This window comes from Arachis hypogaea, chromosome 12 (assembly GCF_003086295.3).
Source record: "Arachis hypogaea cultivar Tifrunner chromosome 12, arahy.Tifrunner.gnm2.J5K5, whole genome shotgun sequence".
Taxonomy (NCBI): Eukaryota; Viridiplantae; Streptophyta; class Magnoliopsida; order Fabales; family Fabaceae; genus Arachis; species Arachis hypogaea.
Window position 1 is genome coordinate 26,752,431 of NC_092047.1, and position 17,092 is coordinate 26,769,522.

At 35.7% G+C, this 17,092-nt stretch overlaps 1 protein-coding gene and 1 non-coding gene across 2 annotated transcripts; one reads left to right on the forward strand and one right to left on the reverse strand.

Moving 5' to 3' along the window:
* Positions 1-2,594: 2,594 nt before the first annotated feature.
* On the reverse strand, positions 2,595-3,767 carry LOC112727211 (probable proteasome inhibitor). The gene is made up of 2 exons (XM_072208212.1): positions 3,593-3,767; positions 2,595-2,746 (listed from the first exon to the last, which is right to left on the reverse strand). The coding sequence occupies exons 1-2, from the start codon at positions 3,765-3,767 to the stop codon at positions 2,595-2,597; spliced, it is 327 nt and encodes a 108-aa protein (XP_072064313.1).
* A 12,885-nt stretch (positions 3,768-16,652) lies between these two features.
* LOC112730760 (small nucleolar RNA R71) lies at positions 16,653-16,760 on the forward strand. Its single transcript, XR_003166570.1, has one exon. It is a non-coding gene; the product is annotated as a small nucleolar RNA R71 (small nucleolar RNA).
* The last annotated feature ends 332 nt before the right edge of the window (positions 16,761-17,092 follow it).

The window sequence follows — 17,092 nt, forward strand, 5'->3', positions numbered from 1 at the left end:
TGAGGCATTTTGGAAGAGTTAGAAAAATGGGTTCCAAAAAGAAACCTGAAAGTGGTTTGATTCAAATGAACCGATTTCTTTTCAAATGAGTTGATTTTTGGACCGGGTTGGAACTTGTGATTTTGTATGGTCGGTTTCATAATAAATTCAGTTTTATTTACTTAAACCGAGAATCCATGATTTGAGTTTCAATGAATTTTAAGGAATTGATATAGGTTGACCTTCCCTAAAGACTTGGGACTCTGCCGAGAAGCTTTTATTATAAAATCCCATTGTTGGACGGGTGGTTTTGAATACTTTGAAATAAATCCTTAACTTGCCATGGTTTTGGAAGTTTTGGAAAGAGAATGCCGAGAGTGACTTTGTTTTAAACAGGGAACTCACTTTGAGTAAATTTGGCTTATGAGCCTAAGATGATTTGAGAAATGAGATCTTTAAAGCCAAGGCGGAAAAGAGTTGAAATTTGATTTCAAAGTGAAATGGCTTGAGAAAAGTGATTTGGGGCTTAAATGCCGGTTTTATGAATTTGATGATGTTGAATGGTGGAAGTGCTGTTTTGTTATGGGCCGGAATGGTTGTGTATGATTATGAATATTGGCTGGTTCTGGATTGAACCGTGAGCCGGAATGGCTGTGTATGATATTGATTTATGGCTGATTGCCGAATGAGTTATGGGCCGTATGGCTGACTATGAATTATGAATTTAAGCCGGATGGCTGAGATGGATGTTGATCCATGGCTGGGACTGAATGAATATATGCTTGAGATACCTGGGTAGTAGCAAGGGTTGTGGTTCGTCCCACTTGCTCCAGGTCAGAGACTGTGATGCCTGGGTAGTAGCGGTAGTAGTGGTGATTCCACTTGCTCCAGGTTGAGCTTTTAAATACCCGCCTGGGTAGTAGCCGCAGTAGTGGTTATTCCACTGGCTCTGGGTTGAGCGGGTAGTAGCAATGGGGTTGTAGCTCAAACCTACTTGCTCCGCGATGGGTGTTTCTGTCCATGGTTAGCTACCAGGACGTGTCGGGTTGGCTATATAACCGACAGATGATATCATCAGCCACTAGGGACATGCATGCATCATATGCATTTATGTGACATTGTTTGGGTGTGCATATTATACTTGGTTTGCCTATGTGATTAATTGCTAACTGTTCTACTTGCAATAACTGTTTGTTTGTGCTTGCATCTTCCTATTTGTGTTTGCTATTAGGACTCTGTTGGACTGTGGTGATTGGTTGTTGTTGGATTGTTTAGGCCTAGGGCCGTGGTTGAAATGAGATGAACTGATGGTTGATTTCGGTTTTGTGTTTCTGGTTTGGTGTAAAATATGAAAGGCTATTTTGGTTCAGTATAGATAAACCCTTTTGAAAGGCTTTTGAGTTTTTGAGAATTAAACGGTTCCTCTTTTAGAAAAGATTTCCGACTTTACTCTTATTGTAAACCGTCATTTTTGAAAAGAGGCATGAGACGGTTATTGATCACTGGTGCGGTTATCTTCATGTATCCTATTACAGTAATTCCCAAAAACCCTCTACTGAGAACCCTTTCGAGGATGATGTTCTCACCCCCCTACATTTTTTCCCTTTCAGGATATGGACGCTGAAGTCACGAAGGGTTTATTTAGTTGTTGTTGAAATGCTCTGTATTGTTTTAGTTATGGTTTATTGAACCCTCGCTATTATCTTGATATATTCTATAAGAGGGATAGGAATTGTATTGGTTAATGCTTGTAAAGTTATTTATATATAATTATGTATATATGGATGTACTCTTTTATGAGTTGTTGTAAGTTGTATGGTATTTATGGATGTACGATATCGAACGAAAGTATTTTTGGGAGCGGTATTGCGGTTTAAAGTTTTAAACAATCTCATATTTTAGTATTAAATAATATAAGTATCGTCGTAATGTCCAAGCTATCAGAGTCGCGCAGCCGGAAGCGTGAGCTTTGGTAGTTTGGGTGTTACACACCAGATCATGACATAACTGTAAATTCATAAGAAGTATGATTAACTATAGAAAATTTTAATTTTCACAACATATCCGACACAGGAAAATCTTCACCCAGAAAGAAAAGCAGATAACCTTTGAGCAACAAAACTCAATACACACAAGCTTGAAATTTGCAGCATAGAATGAATATACAAAATATTTCTGGTGATTTTTTTATTTCTTTAACTATTCTATCTTAATATTTGATGTGACACAGAAAGGAATGAGGGAAAAGGGTAAAAGTTGACAATACAAAGTACAAACTCTAATTTCAAATGGTTTTCAAATTACAATTCAGTACTTCAGTTTTCATTAAAAATCATGTATGATTTTTTCCCCACCATAGCCATTATATTTTAGTTTTTGATCTTCCTCTATCAAGAATGGAAATTCTATTTAATTAAAAAGAGTAATAAAATAAGTCATCAACAAATAGAAGCTTCAAACTCCAACACAACCCAATTCAACACGAACAAAGAAAACTAGGTTGGTCAGTTACAAAAATTTTAATTTTGCAATGCATCAAATGAAAGCAAAATCTTGAAGAACTTATTGCTTGAAGGGGAAAAAAGGAGGCTTACCAAATTTCAAGCTGTGCAGGGTCAGAAGACCCTTCTTTCAAGAGCATCAATGAGTAACTTCTCATTTATGACGAGGCACTTTACCAGCACTTTATTTGAAACCTTTTCTGGATTGACATAAACAAAGGCATATTCTTGGTCTAGTTGGTTCCCGTTCTCTACAGACACCTCCTCTACACACAATCACAAACCACATATTAAAAATGATCAGTAAATGCTAATTATAAACTTCAGGCTGCATATATCAATTTGCTACATCTTCTCTTGACACCACAAGGTATCTTCTAACTTCATCTTAATTGACTTGATCCTCAGATTAGATTGCATAGCCTAATCCTTTGTCTAGTATGGAAGCCCAAGGATAGTGCAGTTTTCCGGCATGAATTGCCATTATTTGTGGTTATCATGGTTTATTAACAGCTACCACCTTAGAAAGCTCAACTTTTCTTTATAATCTAAATAATGAATCTCTGTAATTCACTCAATCAATCACATATCAGTATTTGATGGTTTTCAATAAATCATCAACTCAAGAACAAATAATCTTTTAAAGTACATGTTGAACGGCTAAATACACATATTCAATCTTGATGGATAAAATGTTCCTAAAATATCTGAGGATTTGAATTGCATGCATCGTCAGCATAAAAAAATCTTAAGTATACATCTAATTATATATTTTCACATTATCAACAATACATGACTCACCTCGTCACTATTTTTAAAGTCATAAACAATTAGATAATCCTATAAAACTCTCTTACACTGATTAGATGAAAATTGTTCTACATAGCTAGTGCTACAAACTTAGGGCACGTTTGGTTTACCTTTTTACTTTCTATGTTTTCTGTTTCTTGCAAAGAAAGAAGTGAAAATAGAAAACAGAATTGTCAATTATTTTCACTAAAGAAGAGTGATCATTAATGATATTTGGATATTTCACATAAAATATATCGAAATTAAATGATTTCGTTAAAGAAAAAAGAGAGAACAAAATGGAAAATTAGTGAAAGTGTTACCAGTGGAGGGAGGTGAGAGGGCGTCGTCGGAGACGGCTTGGGAGCCGGTGGCAGGGAGGAGGTAGCCGGAAGAGAGGAAGGTGGCGTGAACGACAAACGCTGCTTTGTCGTGGTCGTTTAGAAAGGAAGGCCTCGCCGCCCTTATGACTGCCATCACCGACTTATCCGTAGCCATTGTCGGTTTATGATTCTAACGTTTGGGACACTACGTTTCAGCTTCCGGAGACCGTAAGGAGGGGGATGCCGAAGGCAGGGCTAGTGACTGGAGTGAAGTCGTAACAAGGTAGCCGTACTGGAAGGTGCGGCTGGATCACCTCCTTTTCAGGGAGAGCTAATGCTTGTTGGGTAGTTTGGTTTGACACGGCTTCACACCCCAAAAGAAGCGAGCTACGTCTGAGTTAAATTTGGAGATGGAAGTTTTCTTTCGTTTCTCGGAGGTGAAGTAAGACTAAGCTCATGAGCTTATTATCCTAGGTCGGAACAAGTTGATAGGAGCTCTTTCTTTTTTTTCGCCCCATGTCGCCATACGGGGGCGAAAAAAAAGAAAGAAAGAGAGGGATGGGGTTTTTCTCGCTTTTGGCATAGCGGGCCTCAGCGGGAGGCCCACACGACGGGCTATTAGCTCAGTGGTAGAGCGCGGAGAGGAGTCAATAGTGTGTTGTGGTTCTTTTCTTTCTTTCTTTTGAATTTTGACATAGAAGGTGTTTGTTTCTTCGGGGAGAAGTTGAGGAAGGGAGGTTTTCAGCGTGAAACGACGTCGTTTTATATCATTTTGGCGCCACAGCAAACACTAAACTATTTCTGTTTTGCCAACATGTCAGGAAGGAGGCCAACTCATCTTTTCGGTTGCGCCAGATAGACGAAATGTGCCAAAAGGATGAGTCTGAGTCCCGGAGTGCAACTTTAGGGATGAATATGAGTAACTTTTACGTTCAGGGACTACTATGAAGCTCGGGTATAACTTCAGGGACCACTTTGAGACTTATCTCCCAAAATTGATGCATTTTTAAGGTTCTGATTCGGGGCCGAAATGGCCCGGGTATGGTCTGAAAAAAAAAAGTAAAATATCTGAAGAGAAACCGAGATCAGGTCTGGGTCATGCTCGGGTCACCCAGCCCAGTCCGGTGAGTAGTTAATGCTTCAAAATTTGAAATATACTTAGGGGCTAGAACTCGGTAGAAGAAGAAACTGTTTCCTCCTCTCTCTCGATTAGGGCACGGTGGCCCCCTCTCTGTGTCTCATCCCCACCTTGTCGCAGCCGCAGACGCCACCGTCTATAGCAGCCGCAGAGTCATGCCGATAGTGCTGCCCTGCTTCACGGTGCTTCTCTGCTTCTCAACGCTCTCTGTTTCACGTCGACGGTGCTGTGCTGCTTCAGTGATGACGACAACCCTCGTTGGCTACGACGACCCTCAAAGACGACAACGATTCTCATGACGACTACTTTTCAACGCTTCTCTCCTACTTTTTCCAGCGTTGCTACCCCTATTCTTCTTCTTCTCGGCCACCATCAATTCCTGCGAAGCTCATTGACGAAGACGACCCTCAGTGACAATTGCTTCTCTGCTCCTTTTTCCCGATGATGCTGCCCTTGTTCTTCTTCTTCTCTACTCAACTGAGCCTTTTTCCTGTTCTTCTTCTCAAGTAAATCGATATCTCCTTTTTTGTTTAAAAGAAATCATTAATGTTGATCTTCTGAATCGGTGTTCTCCTTCTCAGTGAGCTGGAAATTTTTTTTTTGGGAAAAAATTAAATAAGGCTGAGCTTCTGATTCTGAAATTCAGATTACTGTTCTTTCTAATTATTAATTCTTGTAGTAAACTAATTACTGTTCTGATTTTTTTCTGATTTGTTCTTATTTAAATTGATGTGGCTATTATTGTTTTTTTTATTCTTGTTATTGTAAGGTTTCTGATTGTTCTGTTCAGCGTGCTGATTATTGGTCTAAACTTTTGATTTGTTACTGATTACTATTGAACAATATCTTGTTTTTTCTTGAACAATTATATGAACGACCCTTTTTTCACCCGATTTTTACCTAGTGCTCGAATGTGTATAAACTTCATCGACTCTAAAGTTGGATTAGGATTTCATAAATAATACCTAAACTTTAAAGTGTAAATAACACCTAACTTTTTTTTAATTTCACTTTAATTTAAATGAACTTTAATTAATTACACTTTAATTTAAAATTTTATATTTTTAAAACAGTTTTAGATTTTTTAATATTGAGATTTTAATATTTAAATTATTTTATATGAAATTACGGATATAATATAACTCCTTGGAAACCTATAAAAACTCTTAAAATATATTAAGAAATAATTATTAACTTTATAGGAATAATAAGGAATTATATTGTTATCAAATTTGTGCTTCCAAAAACAAAATTATAGTTAATATTCATCAATAGACAATATAAACATATCATGCTATACACATATTTCAACTATTATATACACACAAAATTTTATTCTCTTAATCACCTTATCATATATCCCAATTTACACAATATAATGTAAAATTTCTTCATATATCTTAATCTTAATATTTTTCAAAATTAATATAATTTTAGATGAAAATAAATTATATATAACTTTTTTAAGCCAATATCAATCAATTGAATAAAGTGAAATAAAAAAAGTTAGCTATTATTTACACTTTAATTTAAAACATTATATTTTTAAAATTTAAATAGTTTTTCTAATATTTAGATTTGATATTTAAAATTATTTATCTAATGAGAAACTCTATGTGGTCATTAGTTTTTTATAATTTTATCAATCATTTTGCCATCATAAATAATAAATTAGCATTTATGTGTGTAAATTATATTGATTCATATTTGCAAACTCTGATAAATATAGATACAAATTATATATTTTTTGTGTGTAAAGTACACATACTTGTAAATATGGATGCAAACTATTGCTATAAAATATTGGCCCAAAATTGTGTTCAAACTCTGTAAAATATATGTGCAAATTATATTGATTTATGTATGAAAATTTTAATAAATATAGTAACAAATTATATATTTTTTGTATGCAAATATCTGTAAATATGAGTGTAAATTATTGTTGTCCAAATAATAGCTAAAAATAATAAATTTTAATGGTCCTCTAACATTCTTTCTATCTAATTTATATATACATTTTGTAGACTGGATATAAACTTTAAATATTTTTATAAATAGCTATGACCTATTGTGGTTTACGTGTTAAAGTTGTTTTTTTATAAACCGCCTCTAGTGATTTATGACGTCAGTTAATTTTCATTTAAACATTTATACCATGTAGTGATTTATCTATAAATTTTAAAACCTCTACATAACAGTTTATATAAGGTAAAAATAAACCGAAATGTAACTATTTTGAAAATGTAATAATTGAGTAATTTAGGCCTCCACTTTGTGTATCTATGTAATTTGCCCATAATCAAGAATTCTAGATGATTAAAAATTGAGTATTTTTGCTACATGACTTTAATATTTTAAGCATATTACAGGTGCATTAAAACTTAATATTTGTAATAAAATATGTATTAAAAATATAAAATCTACTTAATATACTAAAACTGGATTTTCTTCTAACTAATGAAAATGAGGTGTCGATTTCTCATGAATCTATTTTTCTGCTAAAATAAATGTACTATTTTCTCTTCTAAATTTATTTTATAAAAATATGAGTGTAATTACCCGTGGCAAGCACGTGATAAAATTGAAATTATAATTTTAAGTTGTTTTGTTAAAATTAATTTGAATTATAATAATTTGACTAATAAAAAAGTAATGAGTCATGCATTGTTTGTTTTTTCTTAATTTAGTGTAATTGTAAGTCTAAAATAGTTATTAACCGGTTTTAGTAATCTACTTTTTTCAATAAATTAGACATATATACTGAATATGATCATAAATAATTTAGTAATACCTAAATCTACCAACAAATTGTTATATATGAAAGAACATATCAAAATCAGTTGAAAATGAACAACAAATTATTAGAGAATTTTAATGCAAAAAGTTCTCTAATAAATAATAAATAATTTAAACCCACTAAATAATAACTCAACACTATTCTTTGATACCTGTAAAATATATACCTGAAACAATACTATATTAATGTTAGTATACAAAATTATATTATTAACGTAATTATAAAATTGTTTACCAGGAGAATAAAATAATACAGATTTTTATGATAATTCTAATATTCTCAAATTATAAATGTACATTAAGAATACATTATCCATTAGCACCTAGAATTTGTCAATTTTTTAAATTGATAGTGATAAATTTTAATAAATTAATAAATTTAATTAAGAGATTTTGTTATTACCTTTTCATTATAAGCTCTCAAAAACTTCTCTATATACCACATTCATCGTGCAGTTATTTTCTAAATGTTTGTGATCTTTTAACAGCACTCGCAGACCATCTTTACTCGTTACTTTTGCCTTTATTTTCCAAACTTTTTTATTACATAATCTACCATAGGTAATAAATACTGTTGATAGAATCGTAGGCCATTAGGTATGAAAAATAATAAACAGAAAAAGAACTATGTCTGAGGTACGAATTTTTTAGATGATAAAAATTGTTACAATTCACTATTACTGCTTATATATATATACACACACACTCATTATACACAGTAATAATTAGCTAATATTTTTAATGGAGATACTTGCTATAATTAGGTAAAAATTATACCATTATCTTTTATTAACCTTTATGATTAATTCAATGGAGATACTTACTCAGTATATATGTTATCTACATTAATTATGTGCCAATATTTTTAGGAAAAAACTAAAAGAAGAGATATATAAATATATATAATATTGTTGCTCTATAAGAAGCAGATATAAATTGCTACATTCTTTTTTATTATATTATACAACTTAAAGTTATAGTATCATGTTATTTTTAATTATAGATACTTGCTAGAATTATATCAAATTTAATTATGACTCTAAATAAATAAAATAGTAACAATCAATATTCTTTTTTTTACATTCAATATTTACTGTAAATATAAAAAATAAAATAACCAATGAATAAAAATATGAGTAAAAAATAAAACATAATAATTAAAATTCAATTTGTTAACTAATTAATCTTGTGTCCATACAATATTATTATTATTATTATTATTATTATTATTATTATTATTATTATTATTATTATTATTATTATTAGTATTATGCACTAATTAAAGTAGAAGATAAAGAACTATATAATTAACGAACCATTATTAGAATGAGTGAGAATTATAGCATGAATTATTATGGATACAACTATCTACTAATAAAATTATTGCACATGAATGAGAATTAGAATTATATCAATTAATATAATTAGAATGAATAAAAATATCGATGATTGATAATTAGTTTAATAATGTATTGAATATTAATTTGATATAATTATAAAAAAGATATTTTCGTAAAATAATATAATTATACATTATTTATGAGTTAATTGTAATATAATTAAAATAAATTCATTTGAAAAAAAAGTCATGTGTAATCTTCATAAATTACAGTAATTTTTTTATTTATACATACATATATATTAATTATACATAAAAATATTTAAATCACATATTTTAAATATTTTTTTGTTATAATTATTTTCTTATATATATATATTTTATTCCACAATGCGTGCAATGTAACACCTTAATATTCAAATCCTTATGCTCGAGTCATAAGTCAATGATATTACGGTGGTACGACTCTCAGGTGAATTTTTAATACATAATTATAAGTAAAATTGAAAGGAGTATTAATCGAGAAATCTGAAAAGAGTAAAAATAAAATTGCGAAGTCGTATCACTCACGCATCGACAACTAAAAGATAAAGCGTGAAGTTGAAAGCGATATACTGATAAAGGCATAAAGGAGATTAAGTGAAGGATAGTATATAGACATATAACATAAGTAAATAGCCACTAGTCGTGACCCGCAAAGTTTAGGCCGGATAGGGTACAGTATAACAGTAGTTGATAACAGTATCTCCTAATCTCTCCCAAAAGAAACATAAGAACCTCTATAGGCAAGTTCAGAAGAGTTCAATACATAATAAAGCTTTTCAAAATAAAGGTGGAGAGATTCTAAGTAAATATAAAGTAGAGAATATAAAGATTTTCGCTGTCTCTCAGATGAACCACAGCTCACTTCTGAGCACCTGGACCTGTATCTGAAAAACAAGAGATATATACGGAATGAGAACCCCCGACCCATGGGTTTCCAATACAGTAAAAGTGCCAAATAAATACAATGCATTGTAATAAAAACTCACTAAGCATCCTAAACTTCTTTTCACCAAATATTCATCCTATGTTCTCGCTAATCCATGAAATAGGCAACTGGAGCACGAAATTGTGATCTCAGGCAACGGCGCCAAAACTCTGTACGCACGTCTTAATAAATTGTTTTTCATTCACAACTTCGATACAACTAACCAGTAAGTGCACTGGGTCGTCCAAGTAATAAAACCTTACGTGAGTAAGGGTCGATCCCATGGAGATTGTTGGTATGAAGCAAGCTATGGTCATCTTGTAAATCTCAGTCAGGCGGATAATAATTAATCATGGAGTTTTCGAACATAAATAGAAAATAAGGATAGAAACACTTATGTATATCATTGGTGAGAATTTCGGATAAGTGTATAGAGATGCTTTCGTTCCTCTGAACCTCTGCTTTCCTGCTGTCTTCATCCAATCAGTCTTACTCCTTTCCATGACTGGCTGTATGTAAGGACATCACCTTTGTCAATGGCTACTTTTGATCCTCTCTGAAAAATGGTCCAATACGCTGTCACTGCATGGCTAATCGTCTGGAGGCATCACCCTTGTCAATGGCTGCATCCTATCCTCTTATGAAAATGGTCCAAATGCTCTGTCACAGCACGGCTAATCATCTGAGGTTCTCGATCATACTGGAATAGGATTCACCCTCCTTTTGCGTCTGTCACTACGCCCAGCAATCGTGAGTTTGAAGTTCGTCACAGTCATTCAATCCCAGAGTCCTACTCGGAATACCATAGACAAGGTTTAGACTTTCTGGACTCTCATGAATGCCGCCATCAATCTAGCTTATACCACGAAGATTCTGATTAAGAGATCCAAGAGATACTCATTCAATCTAAGGTAGAACGGAAGTGGTTGTCAGGCACGCGTTCATAGGAATGATGATGATTGTCACGTTCATCACATTCAGGTTGAAGTACGAATGAATATCTTAGAAGCAGAATAAGTTGAATTGAATAGAAAAACAGTAGTACTTTGCATTAATCTTTGAGGAACAACAGAGCTCCACACCTTAATCTATGGAGTGCAGAAACTCTACCGTTGAAAATACATAAGTGATAATAGGGTAAGCATGGCCGAGTGGCCAGCCTCCCATGGAGGTCTCCAGATCTAAAAATGATCAAAAGATGTCTAATACAATAGTAAAAAGTTCTATTTATAATAAACTAGCTACTAGGGTTTACAGAAGTAAGTAATTGATGCATAAATCTACTTCCGGGGCCCACTTGGTGTGTTCTTGGGCTGAGCTTGAGTGTTACACATGCAGAGGCTCTTTCTGGAGTTGAACGCCAGGTTGTAACGTATTTCTGGCGTTCAACTCTGGTTTGTGACTTGTTTCTGGCGTTTAACTCCAGACAGCAGCGTAGAACTGGCGTTCAACGCCCTTTTACGTCATCTAAACTCAGTCAAAGTATAGACTATTATACATTGCTGGAAAGCCCTGGATGTCTACTTTCTAACGCAATTGGAAGAGCGCCATTTTGAGTTCTGTAGCTCCAGAAAATCCACTTTGAGTGCAGGGAGATCAGAATCCAACAACATCAGCAGTCCTTCTTCTACCTCTGAATCTGATTTTTGCTCAAGTCCCTCAATTTCAGCCAGAAAATACCTGAAATCATAGAAAAACACACAAACTCATAATAAAGTCCAGAAATGTAAATTTAACATAAAAACTAATGAAAACATCCCTTAAAGTAACTAGATTCTACTAAAAACAATGCCAAAAAGCGTATAAATTATCCACTCATCACAACACCAAACTTAAATTGTTGCTTGTCCCCAAGCAACTGAAAATCAAATAGGATAAAAAGAAGAGAATATACTATAATTTCCAAACTATCAATGAAATATAGCTCCAATCAGATGAGCGGGACTTGTAGCTTTTTGCCTCTTGAATAGTTTTGGCATCTCACGTTATCCATTGAAGTTCAGAATGATTGGCATCTATAGGAACTCAGAGTTCAGATAGTGTTATTGATTCTCCTAGTTTAGTATGATGATTCTTGAACACAGCTAATTTATGAGTCTTGGTTGTGGCCCTAAGCACTTTGTTTTCCAGTATTACCACCGGATACATAAATGCCACAGACACATAACTAGGTGAACCTTTTCAGATTGTGACTCAGCTTTGCTAAAGTCCCCAATTAGAGGTGTCCAGGGTTCTTAAGCACACTCTTCTTTTGCTTTGGACCTTGACTTTAACCGCTCAGTCTCAAGTTTTCACTTGACACCTACACGCCACAAGCACATGGTTAGGGACAGCTTGGTTTAGCCGCTTAGGCCAGGATTTTATTCCTTTAGGCCCTCATATCCACTGATGCTCAAAGCCTTGGGATCCTTTTTATTACCCTTGCCTTTTGGTTTTAAGGGTTACTGGCTTTTTGCTCTTGCCTCTTGGTTTTAAGAGCTTTTGGCTTTTTCTGCTTGCTTTTTTTTTTCTTTTTCTTTCTATTTTTTTTCTATTTTTTTTTCTGCAAGCTTTATTCTTTGCTGATTTTTCTTGCTTCAAGAATCATTTTTATGATTTTTCAGATTATCAAATAACATGTCTCCTAGTCATCATTCTTTCAAGAGCCAACATATTTAACATTCTTAAACAACAACTTCAAAAGACATATGCACTGTTCAAGCATTCATTCAGAAAACAAGAAGCATTGTCACCACATCAATATAATTAAAATAAGTTCAAGGATAAATTCGAAACTCATGTACTTCTTGTTCTTTTGAATTAAAACATTTTTCATTTAAGAGAGGTGATGGATTCATAGGACATTCATAACTTTAAGACAAAGTTACTAAATACTAATGATCATGTAATGAAGACACAAACATGGATAAGCACTTAACATAGAGAAAATGAAAAACAGAGAATGTAAGAACAAGGAATGAGTCCACCTTAGTGATGGTGGCATTTCCTTCTTGAGGAACCAATGATGTCCTTGAGCTCTTCTATGTCTCTTCCTTGTCTTTGTTGCTCCTTTCTCATTGCTTTTTGATCTTCTCTTATTTCATGAAGGATGATGGAGTGCTCTTGATGTTCCACCCTTAATTGTCCCATGTTGGAACTTAATTCTCCTAGGGAGGTGTTGATTTGCTCCCAATAGTTTTGTGGAGGAAAATGCATTTGAGGCATCTCCGGGATCTCATGGTGATGAGCTTCATGCGTCTCTTGAGATCCATGAATGGGCTCTCTTGCTTGCTCCATCCTTTTCTTAGTGATGGGCTTCTCTTCCTCAATGGGAATGTCTCCTTCTATAAAAGCTTCAGCTGAGTAACATAAATGGCAAATAAGATGAGGAAAAGCTAGCCTTGCCCTAGGAGAGGGCTTTTCGACTATTTTGTAGAATTCAAGGGAGATGACTTCATGAACTTCTACTTCCTCTCCAATCATGATGCTATGAATCATGATGGCCCGATCCACAGTAACTTCAGATCGGTTGCTAGTGGGGACGATGGAGCGTTGGATGAACTCAACCATCCTCTAGCCACAGACTTGAGGTCCAGTCTTCTTAATTGAACCGGCTTGCCTTTGGAGTCAATCTTCCATTGAGCTCCTTCCACACATATTTCCATGAGGACTTGGTCTAACCTTTGATCAAAGTTGACCCTTCTAGTGTAGGGGCGTGCATCTCCTTGCATCATAGGCAAGTTAAACGCCAACCTCACATTTTCCGGACTGAAATCTAAGTATTTCCCCCGAACCATTGTAATATAATTCTTTGGGTTTGGGTTCTTACTTTGATCATGGTTCCTAGTGATCCATGCATTGGCATAGAACTCTTGAACTGTTAGGATGCCGACTTGTTGGATGGGTTTTGTTAGAACTTCCCAACCTCTTCTTTGGATTTCATGTCGGATCTCCGGATACTCATTTCTCTTGAGTTTGAAAGGGACCTCAGGGATCACCTTCTTCTTGACCACAACATCATAGAAGTGGTCTTGATGAGCTTTGGAGATGAATCTTTCCATCTCCCATGACTCGGAGGTGGAAGCTTTTGTCTTCCCTTTCCCTTTTCTAGAGGATTCTCTGGTTTTAGGTGCCATCAATGGTAATGGAAAAACAAAAAGCTTATGCTTTTACCACACCAAACTTAGAATATTGCTCATCCTCGAGCAAGAGAAGAAAGAATAGATGAAGAAGAAGAAAAGAATAAGGAGGAGAGGATGGATATGTGTATTCGGCCAAGAAGGGGAAGAGAGGGTTGTGTTGTGTGAAAATGAGGAAGAATGGAGGGCTTTATATAGGGAAGGGTGGGGGGGGGGGGTAAGGTTCGGCCATATAGGGTGGGTTTGGGTGGGAAATTGATTTTGAATTTTGAAGGTAGGTGGAGTTTATGAGGTAGGTTTATGGGGAAGAGTGGATGGATGTGAGTGGTGAAGTGGTGATAGGGAAGAGAGATTGAGGTGATTGGTGAAGAGTTTTGGGGAAGAGTGTTTATGGGATTGTGTGAAAGAGGGGTGAGAAGAAGTGAGTGGAGGTAGGTGGGGATCCTGTGGGGTCCACAGATCCTGAGGTGATCCTGTGGGGTCTACAGATCCTGAGGTGTTCAAGGATTTACAACCTTGCACCAAATTGGGCATGCAAAATGCCCTTGCACACAACTCTGGGCGTTCAGCGCCAGATTGGTGCTTGTTCTGGGTGTTGAACGCCCATTTGTTGCCCATTTCTGGCGTTGAACGCCAGAACCATGCTTGTTTTGGGCGTTCAGCGCCAGCTCTTCTCCAGGGTGCAATTTTGGCGTTCAAACGCCCAGATGCTGCCCATTTTGGGCGTTCAGCGCCAGAACCATGCTCTGTTTCGGCGTTGAACACCAGCCATATGCTTCTTACTGGCGTTTAAACGCCAGTAAGGTCTTCCTCCAGGGTGTGATTTTTCTTCTGCTGTTTTTGATTCCGTTTTTAATTTTTATATTTATTTTGTGACTCCACATGATCATGAACCTAATAAAACATGAAAAACCATGAAAATAAAAATTAGATAAATAAAAATTGGGTTGCCTCCCAACAAGCGCTTCTTTAATGTCAATAGCTTGACAGTGGGCTCTCATGGAGCCTCACAGATGTTCAGAGCATTGTTGAGACTCCCCAACACCAAACTTAGAGTTTGGATATGGGAGTTCAACACCAAACTTAGAGTTTGGTTGTGGCCTCCCAACACCAAACTTAGAGTTTGACTGTGGGGGCTTTGGTTGACTCTGTTTTGAGAGAAGCTTTTTGTGCTTCCTCTCCATGTTTACAGAAGGGTAACCTTGAGTTGTAAACACAAGGGAGTCCTCATTCAATTGAAGGACTAATTCACCTCTGTCAACATCAATTACAGCTCTTGCTATGGCTAGGAAGGGTCTTCCAAGGATGATGGATTCATCCTCATCCTTCCCAGTATCCAGGACTATGAAATCAGCAGGGATGTAAAGGCCTTCAACCTTTACTAACACGTCCTCTACTTGTCCATAAGCCTGTTTTCTTGAATTGTCTGCCATCTCTAATGAGATTTTAGCAGCTTACACCCCATAGATTCCCAGTTTCTCTATTACAGAGAGGGGCATGAGGTTTATCCCTGAACCAAGGTCACACAGAGCCTTATCAAAGATCATGTTGCCTATGGTACAAGGTATTATGAACTTTCCAGGATCCTGTTTCTTCTGAGGCAATGTCAGTTGATCCAGATCACTCAGTTCATTAGTGAGCAAGGGAGGTTCGTCTTCCCAAGTCTCAATACCAAATAATTTGGCATTCAGCTTCATGATTGCACCAAGGTACTTGGTAACTTGCTCTTCAGTAACATCCTCATTCTCTTCAGAAGAGGAATACTCATCAGAGCTCATGAATGGCATAAGGAGGTTTACTGGAATCTCTATGGTCTCTAGATGAGCCTCAGATTCCTTTGGTTCCTCAAAGGGAAACTCCTTATTGATCACTGGGCGTCCCAGGAGGTCTTCCTCCCTGGGATTCACGTCCTCTCATTCCCTTACAGGTTCGACCATGGTGATTAATTCAATGGCCTTACACTCTCCTTTTAGATTTTCTTTTGTATTGCCTGGGAGAGTACTAGGAGGAATTTCAGTGATCTTTTTACTCAGCTGGTCCACTTGTGCTTCCAAATTTCTAATGGAGGACCTTGTTTTATTCATGAAACTCACAGTGGCCTTTGATAGATCAGAGACTAAATTTGCTAAATTAGAAGTATTTTGTTCAGAGTTCTCTGTCTGTTGCTGAGTGGATGATGGAAAAGGCTTGCTATTGCTAAACCTGTTTCTTCCACCATTATTAAAGCCTTGTTGAGGCTTTTGTTGATCCTTCCATGAGAAATTTGGATAATTTCTCCATGATGGATTATAGGTGTTCCCATATGGTTCACCCAAGTAATTTACCTCTGCTATTGCAGGGTTCTCAGGATCATAAGCTTCTTCTTCAGAAGATGCCTCTTGAGTACTGTTGGATGCAGCTTGCATTCCATTCAGACTCTGAGAAATCATATTGACTTGCTGAGTCAATATTTTGTTCTGAGCCAATATGGCATTCAGAGTATCAATTTCAAGAACTCCATTCTTCTGAGGCGTCCCATTACTTACAGGATTTCTCTCAGAAGTGTACATGAACTGGTTATTAGCAACCATGTCAATGAGTTCTTGAGCTTCTGCAGGCATTTTCTTTAGGTGAATGGATCCACCTGCAGAAGTATCCAATGACATCTTAACTAATTCAGACAGACCATCATAGAATATATCCAGGATGGTCCATTCTGAAAGCATGTTAGAAGGACACTTTTTGGTCAGTCATTTGTATCTCTCCCAAGCTTCATAGAGGGATTCACCTTCTTTCTGTCTGAAGGTTTGAACATCCACTCTAAGCTTGCTCAGCTTTTGAGGAGGAAAGAACTTGGCTAAGAAAGCCTTGACCAGCTTATCCCAAGAGTTCAGGCTATCCTTAGGTTGAGAGTCCAACCACACTCTAGCTCTGTCTCTTACAGCTAAAGGAAAAAGCATGAGCATGTAGACTTCAGGATCTACTCCGTTAGTCTTAACAGTATCACAGATCTGCAAGAATTCAGTTAAGAACTGAAAGGGATCTTCAGATGGAAGTCCATGAAACTTGCAATTTTGCTGCATCAGAGAAACTAGCTGAGGTTTCAGCTCAAAATTATTTGCTCCAATGGTAGAGATGGAGATGCTTCTTCCATGTAAAT